The 14794-nt window shown below is 54.5% G+C and overlaps 2 protein-coding genes and 1 long non-coding RNA gene across 3 annotated transcripts; 2 read left to right on the top strand and 1 right to left on the bottom strand.

Annotated features, from left to right (window-relative positions):
• Positions 1 to 21: 21 nt before the first annotated feature.
• Positions 22 to 3910, top strand: CIAO2B (cytosolic iron-sulfur assembly component 2B). The gene is made up of 5 exons (XM_049863855.1): positions 22 to 374; positions 528 to 605; positions 849 to 974; positions 1456 to 1501; positions 1985 to 3910. The coding sequence occupies exons 1-5, from the start codon at positions 120 to 122 to the stop codon at positions 2080 to 2082; spliced, it is 603 nt and encodes a 200-aa protein (XP_049719812.1). The 5' UTR covers positions 22 to 119; the 3' UTR covers positions 2083 to 3910.
• Positions 3911 to 8528: 4618 nt separating this feature from the next.
• Positions 8529 to 12346, top strand: RRAD (RRAD, Ras related glycolysis inhibitor and calcium channel regulator). Its single transcript, XM_049863853.1, has 5 exons — positions 8529 to 8661; positions 8867 to 9245; positions 10199 to 10272; positions 10401 to 10605; positions 11618 to 12346. The coding sequence occupies exons 2-5, from the start codon at positions 8882 to 8884 to the stop codon at positions 11893 to 11895; spliced, it is 921 nt and encodes a 306-aa protein (XP_049719810.1). The 5' UTR covers positions 8529 to 8661; positions 8867 to 8881; the 3' UTR covers positions 11896 to 12346.
• Positions 12315 to 14790, bottom strand: LOC126064674 (uncharacterized). The gene is made up of 3 exons (XR_007514577.1): positions 14732 to 14790; positions 14216 to 14471; positions 12315 to 12610 (listed from the first exon to the last, which is right to left on the bottom strand). It is a non-coding gene; the product is annotated as an uncharacterized LOC126064674 (long non-coding RNA).
• Positions 14791 to 14794: the final 4 nt, after the last annotated feature.

Raw genomic sequence — 14794 nt, 5'->3', positions numbered from 1 at the left:
TCGCCCGGCGCAGGGCTGTCAAGTGCCTTCTCCGCGCCTCTGCCAGCGACCGGCATCTTCTTGGGTCAGCGTAGCCGGCACGCGGTGTCCAACTCCCCGCCTAAACCTGGAGGTCCTGCATGTCCCTTCCGCCACCCCGTCGTCACGCCACGCCCCTTTCCCGCTCGCCGGAAGTGCGCCCGCCCGAGCGGAAGTGCTTGCCCACTGTGGCCCGCCGGGATTCCGCGATGGTGGGTGGTGGCGGCGGCGTGGGGGGCGGCATCTTGGAGAACGCTAACCCTCTCATCTACGAGCGTTCTGGGGAGCGGCCCGTGACTGCGGGCGAGGAGGACGAGCAGGTTCCGGACAGCATCGACGCGCGTGAGATCTTCGATATCCGCCGCTGCTGGAGGGGTGGGGGGCGGGTTCTTGGGGGTCTGGTGGGGAGGGCGAGATGATGTCCAACAGCCGGAGGAGCTGTACGAGGGCAGGTATACCTGGCGGAGGGCCCGGAATGGGCAGAGCGCCTTTTCCTTCACTTGCCACATCTGATTCGCTCTATCAATGACCCCGAGCATCCACTGACGCTGGAGGAATTGAACGTAGTGGAGCAAGTCCGGGTTCAGGTTAGTCGCTTACAGAGTGCAAGGGGAGGGACTTGTTTGGGGATAGTCAGAAAGGCTTAGCTGTGAACGAGAGGCTGACATTCTCTCAGCTCACCTCAGGAAATCTTTGGGAGGGGGATTTGTTGTGCCAATTTTATGGATGAGGCAACTAAGGCCCATAAAGATTAGACGACCTGCCAAAGTAACAAACTAAGAAGAGGCCTGGGCTGGGAGAACAGTGACCCTGTACATCTCCCCCACCAGGTGAGCGATCCGGAGAGCACAGTGGCAGTGGCCTTCACACCCACGATTCCGCACTGCAGCATGGCCACCCTTATTGGTCTCTCCATCAAGGTTAAGCTTCTTCGGTCCCTTCCCCAGCGTTTCAAGGTCAGCGTTTCACCCCTCCCCCCAGGGATGGGGCACGCATGAGGGTCTGTTGCTGAGGAGGCAGACATCGAGAGCATAAAGATGGAGAGGACATCAGTGAGGCCTGGAAGAATGCCAACTAGCAGAGATGATGAAACTAGGTGAAGAGTTTCCAAGTGAATGGAACAGCAAGAATAAAAGCCTGAGCTGGAAAGTGGCAGAAAAGTAGTGGGTGTGGCAGGAAAGGCAGTAGGGAGCTGTAGATGGATTTGGAGCAGGAGTGGGGCACAGGCAGGCGATTAAGTCGATAGCTGTTGACCGATTCTTTGGTAGAGCTGAGGAGCTGTGAGTAGGTTTGGGGTGTAGTGGGAGGGCCAGAGTCCAGAGGCTGATTAGGAGGAAGGATCAACTGAAGGTGAAGACTGAGAGTATGGGAAAAGGGGGGCGGGCAATAGAATGGACAGGTAGGTGGTTGCTCAGGCCTCTGTTATCTGTCTCTTAGATGGATGTGCACATTACACCAGGGACCCATGCCTCAGAGCATGCAGGTGAGTGTGGGCTGGTGGTGAGGGCATTGGCCCAGGGTTCCAAGCTCTCTCAGGCTTCCCCCTTGTCATGGTGGTTTGTGAGGTAAGATCCAGGGAAGCCTGGGTGGGTGAAATTGCCAGAGACTTTCCAAAGGAGATGGCAACTGAGACTGAAGCTGATCTGACTTGAATCTCTTGTGTTTACCATGTCCTACTCTCCCCTGCTCCCCCAGTACCACACAGGACCAGGGTGTGTCAGGCCTCAGGAATACATGAGGCAGGCATGAGCAGCCAGGTGGGAGGGGTCCCCAGAAGGTGGGATAGGTGTGAGGGAAGCTGGCCAGTATAGCCTTATTGAGGCTTGGGGTCCTGGGAAGGAAGTGACAGGAAGACCTTGTTAGTGGAGGTATAACCTATTCCAAGGCTCAGAGGTGTGGCCGGCTAGCGCCCTAGCCAAGAGCCTGCATTTGACCCTGTCTTCCTCGCTCTCTCCTTCCCGCCCAGTCAATAAGCAGCTTGCAGATAAGGAGCGAGTAGCAGCAGCCCTAGAGAACACCCACCTACTGGAGGTTGTGAACCAGTGCCTGTCAGCCCGCTCCTGAACCTGACTTTTGGCCCCCAGCCCGTGCATTCATGTCCTGGTTCCAGCTCCACCCAGGGCTTGTGGCCTTGTTTTCCTCAATCACTGACAATAAGAAATTAACATTTTGCATTTTGTAATAAACCCTTAATTTATATTCATTTCTCAGCATGCCTTGGAGTTGTTCATTTTTGTGGAGTCACTCAGAGCTTGGAATGGGGTGGTGGTAGTGAGTGCCTGTACAAGGTGGGTTGATGAAGCGCAGGTACAGTTTATTTTTTAAAATGTCTTCCAATGTTTTGATTAGGAAAAGTTAAAAGCATAAAAAAAAATTGAAAGAGGAGTGTAGTAAACACACCTGTATACCCACCACCTAGATTCAACCGTTGCTAACATGTTGTGTATGTATATAAATAGATAGAAGAGTAAGCTGCAGAGACATGACCCTTCACTTCTGAGTACTTCATGCCGTGTCTCCTTGGAGTAAGCCTGTATAACCACAGTGCTGTTATCTGGCCAAAAAAAGCAGCAGTTCCCCAACAGTCCAAATATGAATTTCCCCAAAATATCATTCATAATTTTCTTTTCCTTTTTAAAAAAAATCAGGTTCCAGTCAAGGTTCATGTATATCATTTGGTTGCTAAATCTCTTTAACCTCTTCTAAAATTGCCTGCCCCGACTCCCATCTTTTTTGTCTTTCTTGGCACTGACTTTTTTGAAAAGCCCTGGGAGGTTATCCTGAAGAAGGCCTACATTCTGATTTGTTCCCTTGTCCTCAGTGTTCGCTGTAAACTGGAAGTTGCTCCAAAGGCCTGATTGAGTTCAGGTTTGAGTTTTGCTTTTTTGTGTGTGTGTGAAAACCCTGTCCTGGGTTATGTGTATCCTTTAGTATCTACTGGTAGGTGTGTGCTCCCAGCTTGTCCCACCATTGGTGATGCTCAGTCCAGTCCCCTGGTCAAGGCAGTGACATCAGATTTCTCTGTTGAAAGGCACATGAGGCACCCTCTTCATCAGTCTCCTGGAGATGTGTGTCACCCTAGCTCCGTACCATGAAGTGATATACTCGGGTCTGGGGCCAGCCTGCCCCTGGCACAGTTGGTCACAAGGACATACTGTGGGACTTAGGCCTTGGCTCAGCCAGTTAGGAGCCCTGTAGCCATGATTCCCTGCCTCATGTCCTTTCTCTCTCTGTAGGTGGGGGATACTAAGAAGGCTTGCCCTCTATTATTAAATAAAACAGAAAAATAGAAATGTTTGCAAGGGTGTGGGGGAAATTGGAACCTTTTTGCATTGCTGGTGGGAACATAAAATGATAACAGCCTTGTGGAAAAGAGTTTGGTGGTCCCTCAAAAGTTACACACAAAATTACCATAAAACCCATTGCTGTCGATTCCGATTCAGCGACCCTATAGGACAGAGTATAACTGCTCCATAGGGTTTCCAGGGAGTGGCTGATGGATTCAAACTGCTGACCTGTTGATCAGCAGCTGTAGCTCGCCGTAGTTCTTAACCACTACACCACCAGGGCTCAGCAATTCCATCCCTAGGTATAGACAAAAAGCTTGAAAGCAGGGACTTAAACAGATACAGGTACTCCAATGTTCCTTGCAGCATTATTCGTAATAGCCAAAAGGTGGAAAGGACCGAAGTGTCAACAAATGAATGGATGAAGAAGATACAGTATATCTATACAATGGAATACTATTTAGCCATAAAGAGAAATGAAATTCTGATAATATTACAAAATGGATAAGCCTTGGAAACAGTATTCTGAGTTAAATAAGTGAGACACAAAAGAACAAATATTGTATGATATGAAATCTCTTGAATAGCCAAATGTTTAGAGATTAAAGTTTATTAGTGGTTACCAGGGGTTGGGGGGGTTGGGGAATGGGGACTTACTCTGTTTGGAGTGATGAAAAACTTTTAGAAATAGTGGTGATGGTTGCACAACGGCTGATGTCCTTGGCTACTAACCGAAAGGTTGGAGGTTTGAGTCCTCCCAGAGGCAACTTAGAAAAAAGGCTTCATGATCTGCTTCTAAAAACTCAGCCACTGAAAACCATGTGGAACACAGTTCTACTCTAACACACGTGGGGCTGCCATGAATGGGAATGGACTTGATGGCAACTAGTTAGTAAGATAGTTGTACAACATGGTGAGTGTAACGTCACTGAATCGTACACTTGAAAATGGTTGAAATGGCAAATTTTTGTTACATATATTTTACCACAATAAAATAATATTTTAAAAAAGACAGACTTGCTGTGCTCCATCCTATGCCTCCTGAGCCTCAGATGTGATTGAAGGCAAAAGCCTAAGGAAGCCTCAGCAAGGAGCCAGGGCACTTAGTAGATCTGTTCTTGAGGGTCAGCTAACAACACTGAGCCTGTCTTGAGAGTGGGCATCAGGCCGAGGGCTTTACAAATTCTATCTAGCAAGTTAATTATCGATCCAGCCCTCTGTGGCAGTTGCTATTCTTTATTATCAATACTGCAGGTGAGGAAATAAGTAATTATTAATACTTAAAAAGGAATAGGTAATTAACTCCCCCAAGGCCTCCAGCTAGGTAGTAAAAAGGAACCGAAGCACTTGACTGCTAACTGAAAGGTTGGCGGTTTGAACCCACCAGCTGCTCCGTGGAAGAAAGATGTGGCAGTCTACTTCTGTAAACATTTACAGCCTTGGAAACCCCCTGGAGCAGTTCTACTCTGTTTTACAGGGTCTCTATGGGCCGGAATTGACTCAGCTTGGTAGGTACGGCTTACTGGCAGGGGGCGCTGTTGTCTTGATGGAAGGCTAGGCCCCCCCCCCCCCCCCCCCCCCCCGCCTCCCAAGCCCTAATGCCATCTCCACTTCCAGGAGAGGGTGGCTTCTCTACCTAGTGACCAAGAATGAGGTTCTGAATTTGGCTGCCCTGGCTCAGAGAGGTGAAGCCATCAGCCCTTGTCATGGAGTTTCTTCATCTGTGAAGTGGGGCTAGTCATGGCAATCACTTGGGACTGCTGTGTGGAGGTTTAAAATGGAGCTGGGCCTGTCTCAGGTGATCTTCCTGACATCATACCCCCCATTTCCACAGATGAGGAAGCTGAGTATGCCAGAGAACAGGGTGACTACTGGGGCCCTGCAGAACCCAGGGAGCCTTTTTGACAAAGCTTTTCCGTCCCTGCAGGCCTGCCCACATGTGCACCTCTGTTCTGATAGCTCCAATCTATTTGAGGTGGCTGTGGTGTCTGTTCAGCTGGGGGGAAGAGGATTCATGGGGAAGGCAGGTCACTGAGTTACTCAGCTGATCCGCCTGACATCCAGTCCATGGTGGGCAAGAAACACTAAGCTGCTCATGCCACAGCTGGCATATCCCTTTGTTAGTCTTGACTCATGGTGCCTGGCCCCTAGCTGTCTGCAGGGACACAATCTGTGCATCCTGGGCCAGTGCCCAGGGAGATTTCTGGAACTCCAGCTGCTGTCTGAGGACACAGGTATAGAAGGGTAGTAAAGTTTTAGGCCCTTGAAACACCCTCTGCCAGGTGTGCCTGGCTCTGCTTTTTCTGGCCTATGACCTTTCAGACCTCAATTATTGTGTCTACAAAATAGGAACCACAAATCATAGCTAAAATGGGGTTTGTCTGTTGCTGCTTATCATCCTGTCCCCAGTCAAGGGCCTGGCACAGTTTGATGGAATGAATGAATGGATTGAGTCTTATACAAGGATGGGGATCATGGGGCATAGGGGCTGTTGCCTGAGGAGAACTGGGGATAATGAAGTCCAGCCAAGTTCTCTGCAACATTTTGCTACCTGAGGGGGAAGGGTGTGGGATCCCACAGAGAGAAGATGGGTTTTGGGGGTGGGATATCTATTATTCCTGGGATCACTATCCGACTCCGGAAGTCACTGCTAGAGAGAAGAATCAGGAGAGGGCCCATGGATTCACTCAATTCTGTCCAGTCCAACCAAGGATGCTGATGATAAAAATGATTTTATTGAGATACTACTATGTGCCAGGCCTGTGCCAACCACTTTACCTCTGCATGTCATGTCATTTTTGTCTCATGACAACTCTAAGAAGATCTCATTATTTCTGTTCTGCAAAGGAAGAAACTGAGGCTTAGAATAAATGAGCAGAGATGAAATGGCAAGGGGCAGAGCTGGGATTTGAAACCTGGACTGTCTTGATTCCACAGAGGCTGGAGGGATGGCAAGCTTTAGGGCGCAGGAACTTTGTGCCCTTCCCCTCCTGGGTCTAGGGGTGTTCTAGCCTCAGTTTGCTCCTTCTAGGCAACCAAGCTCAGCCCAGAGAGCTGGGAGGACCATGTGGTGGGAGGGGGGATGTCTTAAGGTCATGTCCTGGTCTTGGCCCCTGGGTTCTCTGGCCATAGCTAGGCTCATGGTGGGCATCTCTGTGGCCTGTTGAGGCAGCCACCGGAATGCTTGGGGCCTGAGTGGCCCTGTGTGGATGCAGTTCCCTTGGTGATGAAGAAACACTGCTGAGGTCAAGAGCTCAGATTACTAGAGGGGAAACCCAGCCTGGCTTCCTTGCACGGGCCCTGCTGAGAAAAACCACAGCTACCCCCGACACCCGCTCTCTGCCCAACACCCAGGGCTCTTTTCAGTAGCAAGGCCAGGTGTGGGGTTGGGTAGATGGGGCTGCGTAAACAGCCCTGCCAGGATTCCTGATGGGAGGGGGTTTGCTGGCTCTTGAGGCTTTATCCTCTGACAGGAGGCCTGGCCTACCACTCCCTCTTCTCAGTGGACCTTGTCCAGGAGACCAAAGCCGACATAGGGCACCCAGGTTCCCCAAGACTCCCAGGACCATGGAAAGAACACGAATGGTCAGGCTACCCCTCAGCCCAGCCCTTGCCTACCTTGGTAGGTGCTGCCAAAAACAGGAGAGGCCCACATGAGTGCCCGTAACACTTAACCCAACCAGTCCTCCTCTCTTGAAGACCGTCTTAGGTGTTACTAAGAAAACTGATGTAGCAGCTAGAGAACCAGGCCCAGGTCGCCACGGCAAACTGGAGCCCATCCTTGATGTCACCTGAGCCCTACGTGGTGTCCCCTGCCATACTTGTCATAAACTTCAGAGTCTGGCAGGTCCCCATCAGGAAGCACTTCACAGTCTGTCTGCCTCTAATCCTCATACAGCTCAGAGATGAACAGGGGGGAATAGGTCGTGGGCATCTGGAGGCTGGGAGGGAGAGAAAACCAGCAGGCTGGAGGCAGAGCCAGGATTAAAAACCAAGCCTCCCCATTGCATCCCCCCCCCGCCCCCAGCCCCAGCTCATGGTCCCAGTCCCTACCCTAGATCTAAGGGGAGTGAGCTCTGGGCAGTGGTGGCACCAAGTGGTAGCTGAGACACCCTCCCCCCGGCCCCTCCACCTTGACCACACTCTGCCACTATGCCTCTCCTGGGTGAGAGTCTGAACCTCCAGGCCCTGGACAGCGGACCCAGCCTGGAGCTAGAGGGAAGGAGGGAGTCATTGAAGACTGAAGTGGCTGGATCTAGCCCTGACCCTGGTCCAGCCTCAGCCCTATCTGCTCCTGTTGGCATCTGGCTCCTGCCTCCCTGGATTTCCCCAACTCTGGGCAACCTCCAGCCCAGAAGCAGAACGACCAGGGGCAGGGCCAGGTATTTTTAGCAGAGTTGCAGGAAGCTCCTTGGGGGGTCGTGGGGGTGGGGTGGAGACTGAGTTCATCCTTTCCCTTCACTGGTGTCCCTTCCTCAGAACTCAAGCAGGTACCTCTACCTGCAACACACTGCCAGGTGACCTCCCTCATCCCCTCCAAATAGCCCTCCAAGGGCCCCCTGGGGCTCATGGGGTAACACCAACCCTCACCCCAAGGGTAAGCTCAGCAGGGACAATCTTCAATTCCTCAGGAGGAGGAGGGGGTGGGAAGACAGGTGTTGAGGCTAGATGCCAGGATTTAGGACCCCTACTTTAGGTCTGGGTGGGCGGGCAGTGGGTGTCATGGGCAGAGAAGGGTGAAGTCTTCAGCCCGTAACTCAACTCTTCCACTCCCCTAGGACTTGGGAAACAGGCCAGGCTTGGGGGAGGGGGAAGGGAGAATTCACTCTTAAAGGACCAGGCCTAAATCTTCCCCAGTGGGGAGTTACCGCCCTTGGCTGGTCCCATAGTCTCTCCACCACACGGTGCTTCCCCCCCCACTCAAATCTTCACAGCCTCCCTGTTCCATTTACACACTTCCTCCTTCCCCTTTCTCCTCCCCTTCCTCACTCCCTCCTTTCCCCCACCCCACTCAGACCCCAGCGTCTGCGGGGCCCTAGTATTGCTAGGCAGCAGCTCACCCCTGGTTGGGGGGCGGGGTCTTGGTGGGTTTGAGGTCCTAGACCGAGGGTGGGGATTCCCCTGGGGTGGGGGTGGATAGACACGTCAGCCCCCGTCCGCCCCCGCATGAGTGCGGACCGGGGGCGAGGGCGAGGGCGGGGTAGGGCGGAGGCTTAAATAGCCGGCGCTGGAGCTGGGACCTAGCGCAGCTGAGAAGGCGGCGGCCGCAGCGGCAAGGGTCGGAGTGTCCGAGTCCGGGGCTGCGAGCGGGTTGTGTCCGAGCCCAGGTCCGAGTCCTGACCGCGTGTGCGACTGGGTGAGTGTCCCGCAGAAGCCGGGGGAGCGGTGGCCGCTCCTTCTGGATTTCGGATGGATGGGCCAGGCTGGGATGGGCCACGGGTCGGGGCGCAAGATCCCTCACGGCTGGGTTGGGCCAGTGCGTCCCGGGTCAGGCCTTCCACCCCAATGACACCGCGACTCACGCGGCCATCCTGGTTCCCGGCCCCCCCCCCCCCCCCCAGAAAGCGCCGGACGCAATGACCCTGAATGGCGGCGGCAGCGGAGCAGGCGGGAGCCGCGGCGGAGGCCAGGAGCGCGAGCGCCGTCGAGGCAGCACACCCTGGGGCCCGGCGCCCCCTCTGCACCGCCGAAGCATGCCGGTGGATGAGCGCGACCTGCAGGCGGCGCTGTCTCCAGGCGCCCTAGCGGCGGCCGGGACCGAGACCCAGGGTCCAAGGCTGAACTGGCCAGAGGGCTCCTCTGACTCCCTCAGCTCGGGGGGCAGCGACTCAGACGAGAGCGTGTACAAGGTGCTGCTGCTGGGGGCGCCTGGCGTGGGCAAGAGCTCTCTGGCCCGCATCTTTGGTGGCGTAGAGGAGGGACCTGAGGCCGAGGCCGCAGGTAAAGGACTGGGCAGGTCAGGGAAGGGGAAATCCCAGGGGCAGGTCTGGGAGCCAGGGGACTGGGGACCTGGACTAAAAGTGACAAATACGTGGGAGTCCAAAGGGCTTTCAGAATCATGCCTCTCCCCACCCATTTCACAGATGGGGAAAGTAAGGGAGAAGGAACTTCAAGCCATTCATAGCAGAAGAAATTCCCAGAGTAAAGGGTGCAGTGCTCCCATATGACCTCTGTGGGATGGGGGTAAGGGTTGGGACAGGACATTCCCCGAGCCGGGGTCAGCAGGAATTCAGGCAGAGGGAATTAATTCCTAGGGGAGGAGCCCTTGGTCACTTAGGGCTCCCAGAGGAATGTGACATTCTCAATTCTAACTTAAGCCACTGTGGTCAGAGCCACTCCCGGGCCCAGACAGCAGGAGGGTAGGGAGCACTGAAACTCAGGACATTGGTAGCTTAGGGGGGAGGGTGTCTCGGTGGAGGACGAGCACACTATGCCCCCATCCCCCACTTCCCGGCCCTGTCGCTTCTGTCTACCCGCCCCCATGAATTGCCCAGGATCAGGAGACACATGGCAGCCATCTCTAAGTGGGGAGGAGAGCTGAGGGCTCTGGGGAGGAGCTGGAGGATGTGACCAAAACAGGGAGTCTGCAAGTAGACACATGAGACTATGTGGGCAACTCCTGTGTGGAGGGGAGATGGGAAGGAAGAGGGGGACAGGAGCTGGTTGAATAAAAGACAGGGGGAATACAGGGTGGAGAGGAGGGCTGTGCTGTCTCATTAGGGGGAGAGCAGCTAAGAGCACATTGCAAGGTGTGTTTAACTTTTTGTATGAGACTGACTTTGTAAACTTTCACTTAAAGCACAGTAAATAAAAAAAACAAACAAAAACAGGGAGCCTGGAACTGGGGACTTTGGGCATCCAGCAGGTAACCTGGCTACTGGTCTTCTGCTTAGGGCACACGTATGATCGCTCCATCATGGTGGATGGAGAAGAGGCCTCCCTCCTGGTCTATGACATTTGGGATCAGGTAGGATGGAGACTGAGACCCAGGGCAGGGGCTGGAGAGGTGGGCTGGGGGTAAAGGCCTGCTGGGAGAGACAGACTTGTGGCTAGGACCTGGGGACTGCTGAGCAGGACTGTATTTGTGTTTCCCAGGATGGGGACTGCTGGCTGCCTGGCCACTGCATGGCCATGGGGGATGCGTATGTCATCGTGTATTCCGTGACGGACAAGGGCAGCTTCGAGAAGGCCTCAGAGCTGCGGGTCCAGCTGCGACGGGCACGGCAGACAGATGATGTGCCCATCATCCTCGTGGGGAATAAGAGCGACCTGGTGCGCTCTCGTGAGGTCTCCGTGGATGGTGAGCAGGGAGGGGAGTGTTGGAGAGGGAGGGAGATCCTGGCTGGGCTGTGGTCCACTCAGTCTTGGCTCAGCTCAAGTCCCTGGGGATCATTAGTGGCTAAAAACATCCAGGAAGAAAGCTCGGGGTGGGAGGGACACCTGCTGCCCACCTGCAGGACTCCCAGAGACTGGGCTGAGGAAGGCCGAGTGTGACAGGGAAGGTGGATACTGTTGGGTGCTGAGTTAGGGTGCCTCGGGGCCCTCCTCTCTTACCCCCTTTGGCCCTGGCCTGACTGGTGAAGGGTGAGGGGAGTACAGGGAACCAGACCATGAGGTCAGAGCCTAGGGTTCCAGGCCTGGGCCAGTCTTGGGGTATGCTTCCCCCTGAGGAGAACCCTCTCGTCTTGGGCTCAGCACCCTCCTCTGTGGGCTCCAGGACTGAATACCTCAGAAATCTAGCAGTGACTTGTTGATATCGGACCCCTCCACCCCCAATTCAACCGGGTCATTCATTACAATATAAGACCCGAGGACAAAGCAGTCCAAAACAATCCTTCTTTTCCTGTGTTGACTACTATGGTACTTCTGTTTAAATATCTGTTGTGTGCCATTGAGTCAATTTCTACTCATAGCGACCCTGTATAACAGAGTAGAGCAGACCCATAGGGTTTCCTAGGCTATAGTCTTTACAGGAGCAGATCACCAGGTCTTTCCTCCTGTGGACCCACTGGTGAGTTCTAACTGCCAACCTTTCAGTTAGCAGCCAGGCGCTTAACCATTTCGCCACCAGGGCCCCTTGTTTAAATAGCAGATATCAGGTTATTTCAATAAATGAGTCTCCTGTTTTATTCACCACTTTGTGGGCTCCCTGAACGTAGGCATGTTCTACCTACTGGGTGGCCCAGCAGTGCCCGGGACTCTCAGTATAGGAGTTGGGCTCTCCGTGTTTCTGGGGAGGACCCTAGCCACGAAGTGACTTCTCATCCACCCACCTTTTGTTCACTGCCCTTGCCTGTCCCCACCCATACCAGAGGGCCGGGCCTGCGCTGTGGTCTTTGACTGCAAGTTTATCGAGACATCGGCTGCTCTGCACCACAACGTCCAGGCGCTGTTTGAGGGCGTTGTGCGCCAGATACGCCTTCGCAGGGACAGCAAAGAGGCCAATGCCCGGCGGCAGGCGGGTACCCGGAGACGAGAGAGCCTTGGCAAGAAGGCGAAGCGCTTCCTGGGCCGCATCGTAGCACGCAACAGCCGCAAGATGGCCTTTCGTGCCAAGTCCAAGTCCTGCCATGACCTCTCGGTTCTCTAGGCCCCACAGCACTCACTGCAGTGGGTAGACAGATGGGCGGGTTGGTGGGCCGGTCCAGCCAAGCCTCCCTAGATGCCTCAGGGCTAGCTCAGACTCTGGACCTCTAAGAACTGCCAGTTGGGCGTCCCCCATCTCACGGTCATGGACAGACAATGATGCCCGGGAATGTGGCTCCCGGAGGCCAGTAAGGGCTGGGCCCACAAAGAAGTGCATGCAGGCCCATGTGTGCCTCAAGGCAGAAGCCTGAGCCCATCCTGTGGGGTAGCCTGGCCCTCTGGCCGGAGTGGGGGCAGGCCTGTGTGTGGGAGCCAGCTGTGACTTCCACCTTTGTCCACACCTGTGGTGTGCATGTCCAGGAGGAAGGCTGTTCAGTGCGGTGGCTATTTGTTTACATGCAGATTTTTGTAATAAAGATTATTTCCTGATAGGTCAGGGCTGTCGACTGTGTTTTCTCCCATCTGGGGGCTGTAGGAGCAGGAAGCGTTCCCGAAGTTGAGGGATGAAGGCTTGCTGCCCCACCCTGGTGTGTGGCTTTGTCCTAATACTTGGCTCCGGGCCTAGGCAGCTGGGGCAGAGCGTACAGCATGGGACCAGGCCTGGTTGAAGGTGGAAACAGCAGTAGACACAACTGTTCCTGGCTCCTGCTATCCAGGTCCTTTTCCTTCTGCAATGGGGCCTGGCATTGCCCAGCTGATAGAGAGTTCCAATTATCCACCTGCACATAAGGGAAACAGAGGAAGTGTGAGGGGCCCACAGTCCTGCCTCTCATCTCACAATCAGATAAGTTCCTGGACTGGTGTCTCTGCCTTGCTCCCTCCTGAGGGCCTGGGAATCAGCTGAGGTGGAGCACCTGTGGAAGACCTCAGGACTTCCGAGCTGGGAAGGAAGTGGCTGGTTGGCCTAAAGGTGGAAACGAGGGAGGCGTGCCCAAGTGGACTTGATTCAGGATGGCTCCCCCGCCCCTGGCTGTGGCTGGGCTATGAGAAGGGCCTCACTTTTCTTTCCACAGTGAGTGTCCTGCTGAACCAGAACATCCCATGCTCAGCACTGGCTAATTGGGTCCTGGCAGGAACAGCTCCGTGGAGCCCACCCTGCCCCGAATGAGAGGCCTTGGATTTGTCTAGAAACGTGGGCACGCATGTAGCTGGAGGCGTGCGTGTCTCCCCACCCACCCTCCTTCCAGGAGGGGACTCCATGGCCCCTAGCCCTTCTTGGCACAGGGGGCCTGCCAGGAATTCATTTACATGGTGTCAAGAATGAGCAACCCCATTTGATGATGGCAGTTGGGGAACTGAAGCACTTGCCCGATATCCCATGGGTAGGAAGTGTCTGAATGGGGCCTGGTATCTAGATCTTTCCATCTCCAAAACCTGAAGCAGTCTGGGTCAAAGTGGGAGACAGCTTCTGAGAAGTTTTCAGGCCAGGGTCCACGCATTCCTTCATTGGTTCCATTAATTCATTCCACAGACCCTGGCAGCCCTCACAACCTGATTAGACCCCAGATTACAGCTCCTTCTCAGTGTATGTGTTGGGAGGGTACCTCTGAGACAAACCCACATGCCCCCCACGGCAGTGTTAACTGCTCAAACTGCTGCTTCTTCCCACCACAGCCCCCTTAACGTACCTTGGGCAGGTGGAGGGTATGGCTTTCTTGGAACAGATGAAGGTTCCAAGGCCGGAAGAGGAACACAGGCCTTCCTGGCTCTACCACTTATTGTCTGTGTGACCCTGAGCAAGCCACTCAGCCTCTCTGAGCCCCAGTGTGTGACATGAGGACGATGCCCCCGTCAGAGTAGGAGTGGGTGGAATAATGAAGGTATGTGTTCAGAGTGGTGCCTAGACATAATGGGAGCTCAGCACCTGCGATACCCCCTCAACATCCACACACCATAGCACTGAAGGCTGGGGTGCCCGAGTAACCCTGGGGCAAACCATCAGCTTGTGGCAGACAAGGTGGGGCCAGATGAGGAGCCCCCACCTAGCTTCCAGCCTGAGAGAGACTAATCAGACGTGAAGGAGATCATGGGAGGGGGAGGCTGGAGGCCAGCATCCCCAACCCTCCCTACCTTTCTTCCTCCCCTCTGATTCTCAGGCCTCAGAAGCTTCTCCTGGCTCTGCTTGGCTGCCTTCACTGGGGGAAGGGCCCCTGGTGAGCCCTGCAACTCCTTCAAGGTCACCTGGGCTGGCTCAAACTTCTCTATCCTTCTTAAAGCCACGAGACAGTCCATTGTCCAACCCTGTCCCTGGCCAGGGCCTAGTGTGAGGATTTGTAGAGGCTCAGGGGGAGATCATAGGGTGCTGTCCCACCGGGAATACTTACTTCAGGTTGAGCACTGCCCATTCATTCATTGTTCATGTGCAACTTTGAGCTCCTTGTCCCAGGAGCTGTCAGGGCATTGCGAGAGCCAGGCCACTGCTGAGTCCTCAAGTCCTGCCTCAGAGAGGCTCGCAGTCTGATGGAGGGGACAGACAATGACAATCTGGTATCCTCTGTGCATTGATAGAGGTAGTACATGGAAGGAGAGACGCTCCCAGAGGAGGCTCCTGAACCAGCCTGGGAGCACAGGGAAGGTTTCCTGGAGAAGGAAATATTTGAGCTGAGTACAGAAGCATGAACAGGTGTTCAGCAGACAGATGAAGGAGTGGGAAGAGAATTCCAGGCTATATGAACAGAGGGTGTAAAGGTGCAGCTGCAGATACCGGTGCATGGGGGAGAAGCGGGGCCAAGTCCGGGGCCACAGAAAAAGAACTACTGTTCAAGCCCAGAGGCGCACAGAGAGCCCCTGGGTTGTGTCAGGGTGGAGGGAGTGCTCGCCCAGCCGGATGATCTACTTACCTCCTGGGGCTGGCAGTCATGGATGCTGAGCAGCCCTTCCTCGCTTTCCAAAGTCAATGAGTA

The sequence above is a fragment of the Elephas maximus genome, chromosome 21 (genome assembly GCF_024166365.1).
Source record: "Elephas maximus indicus isolate mEleMax1 chromosome 21, mEleMax1 primary haplotype, whole genome shotgun sequence".
Classification (NCBI taxonomy): Eukaryota; Metazoa; Chordata; class Mammalia; order Proboscidea; family Elephantidae; genus Elephas; species Elephas maximus.
The sequence above is the reverse complement of the archived record's forward strand: the minus strand, read 5'-3'. Positions and strand labels throughout refer to the sequence as shown.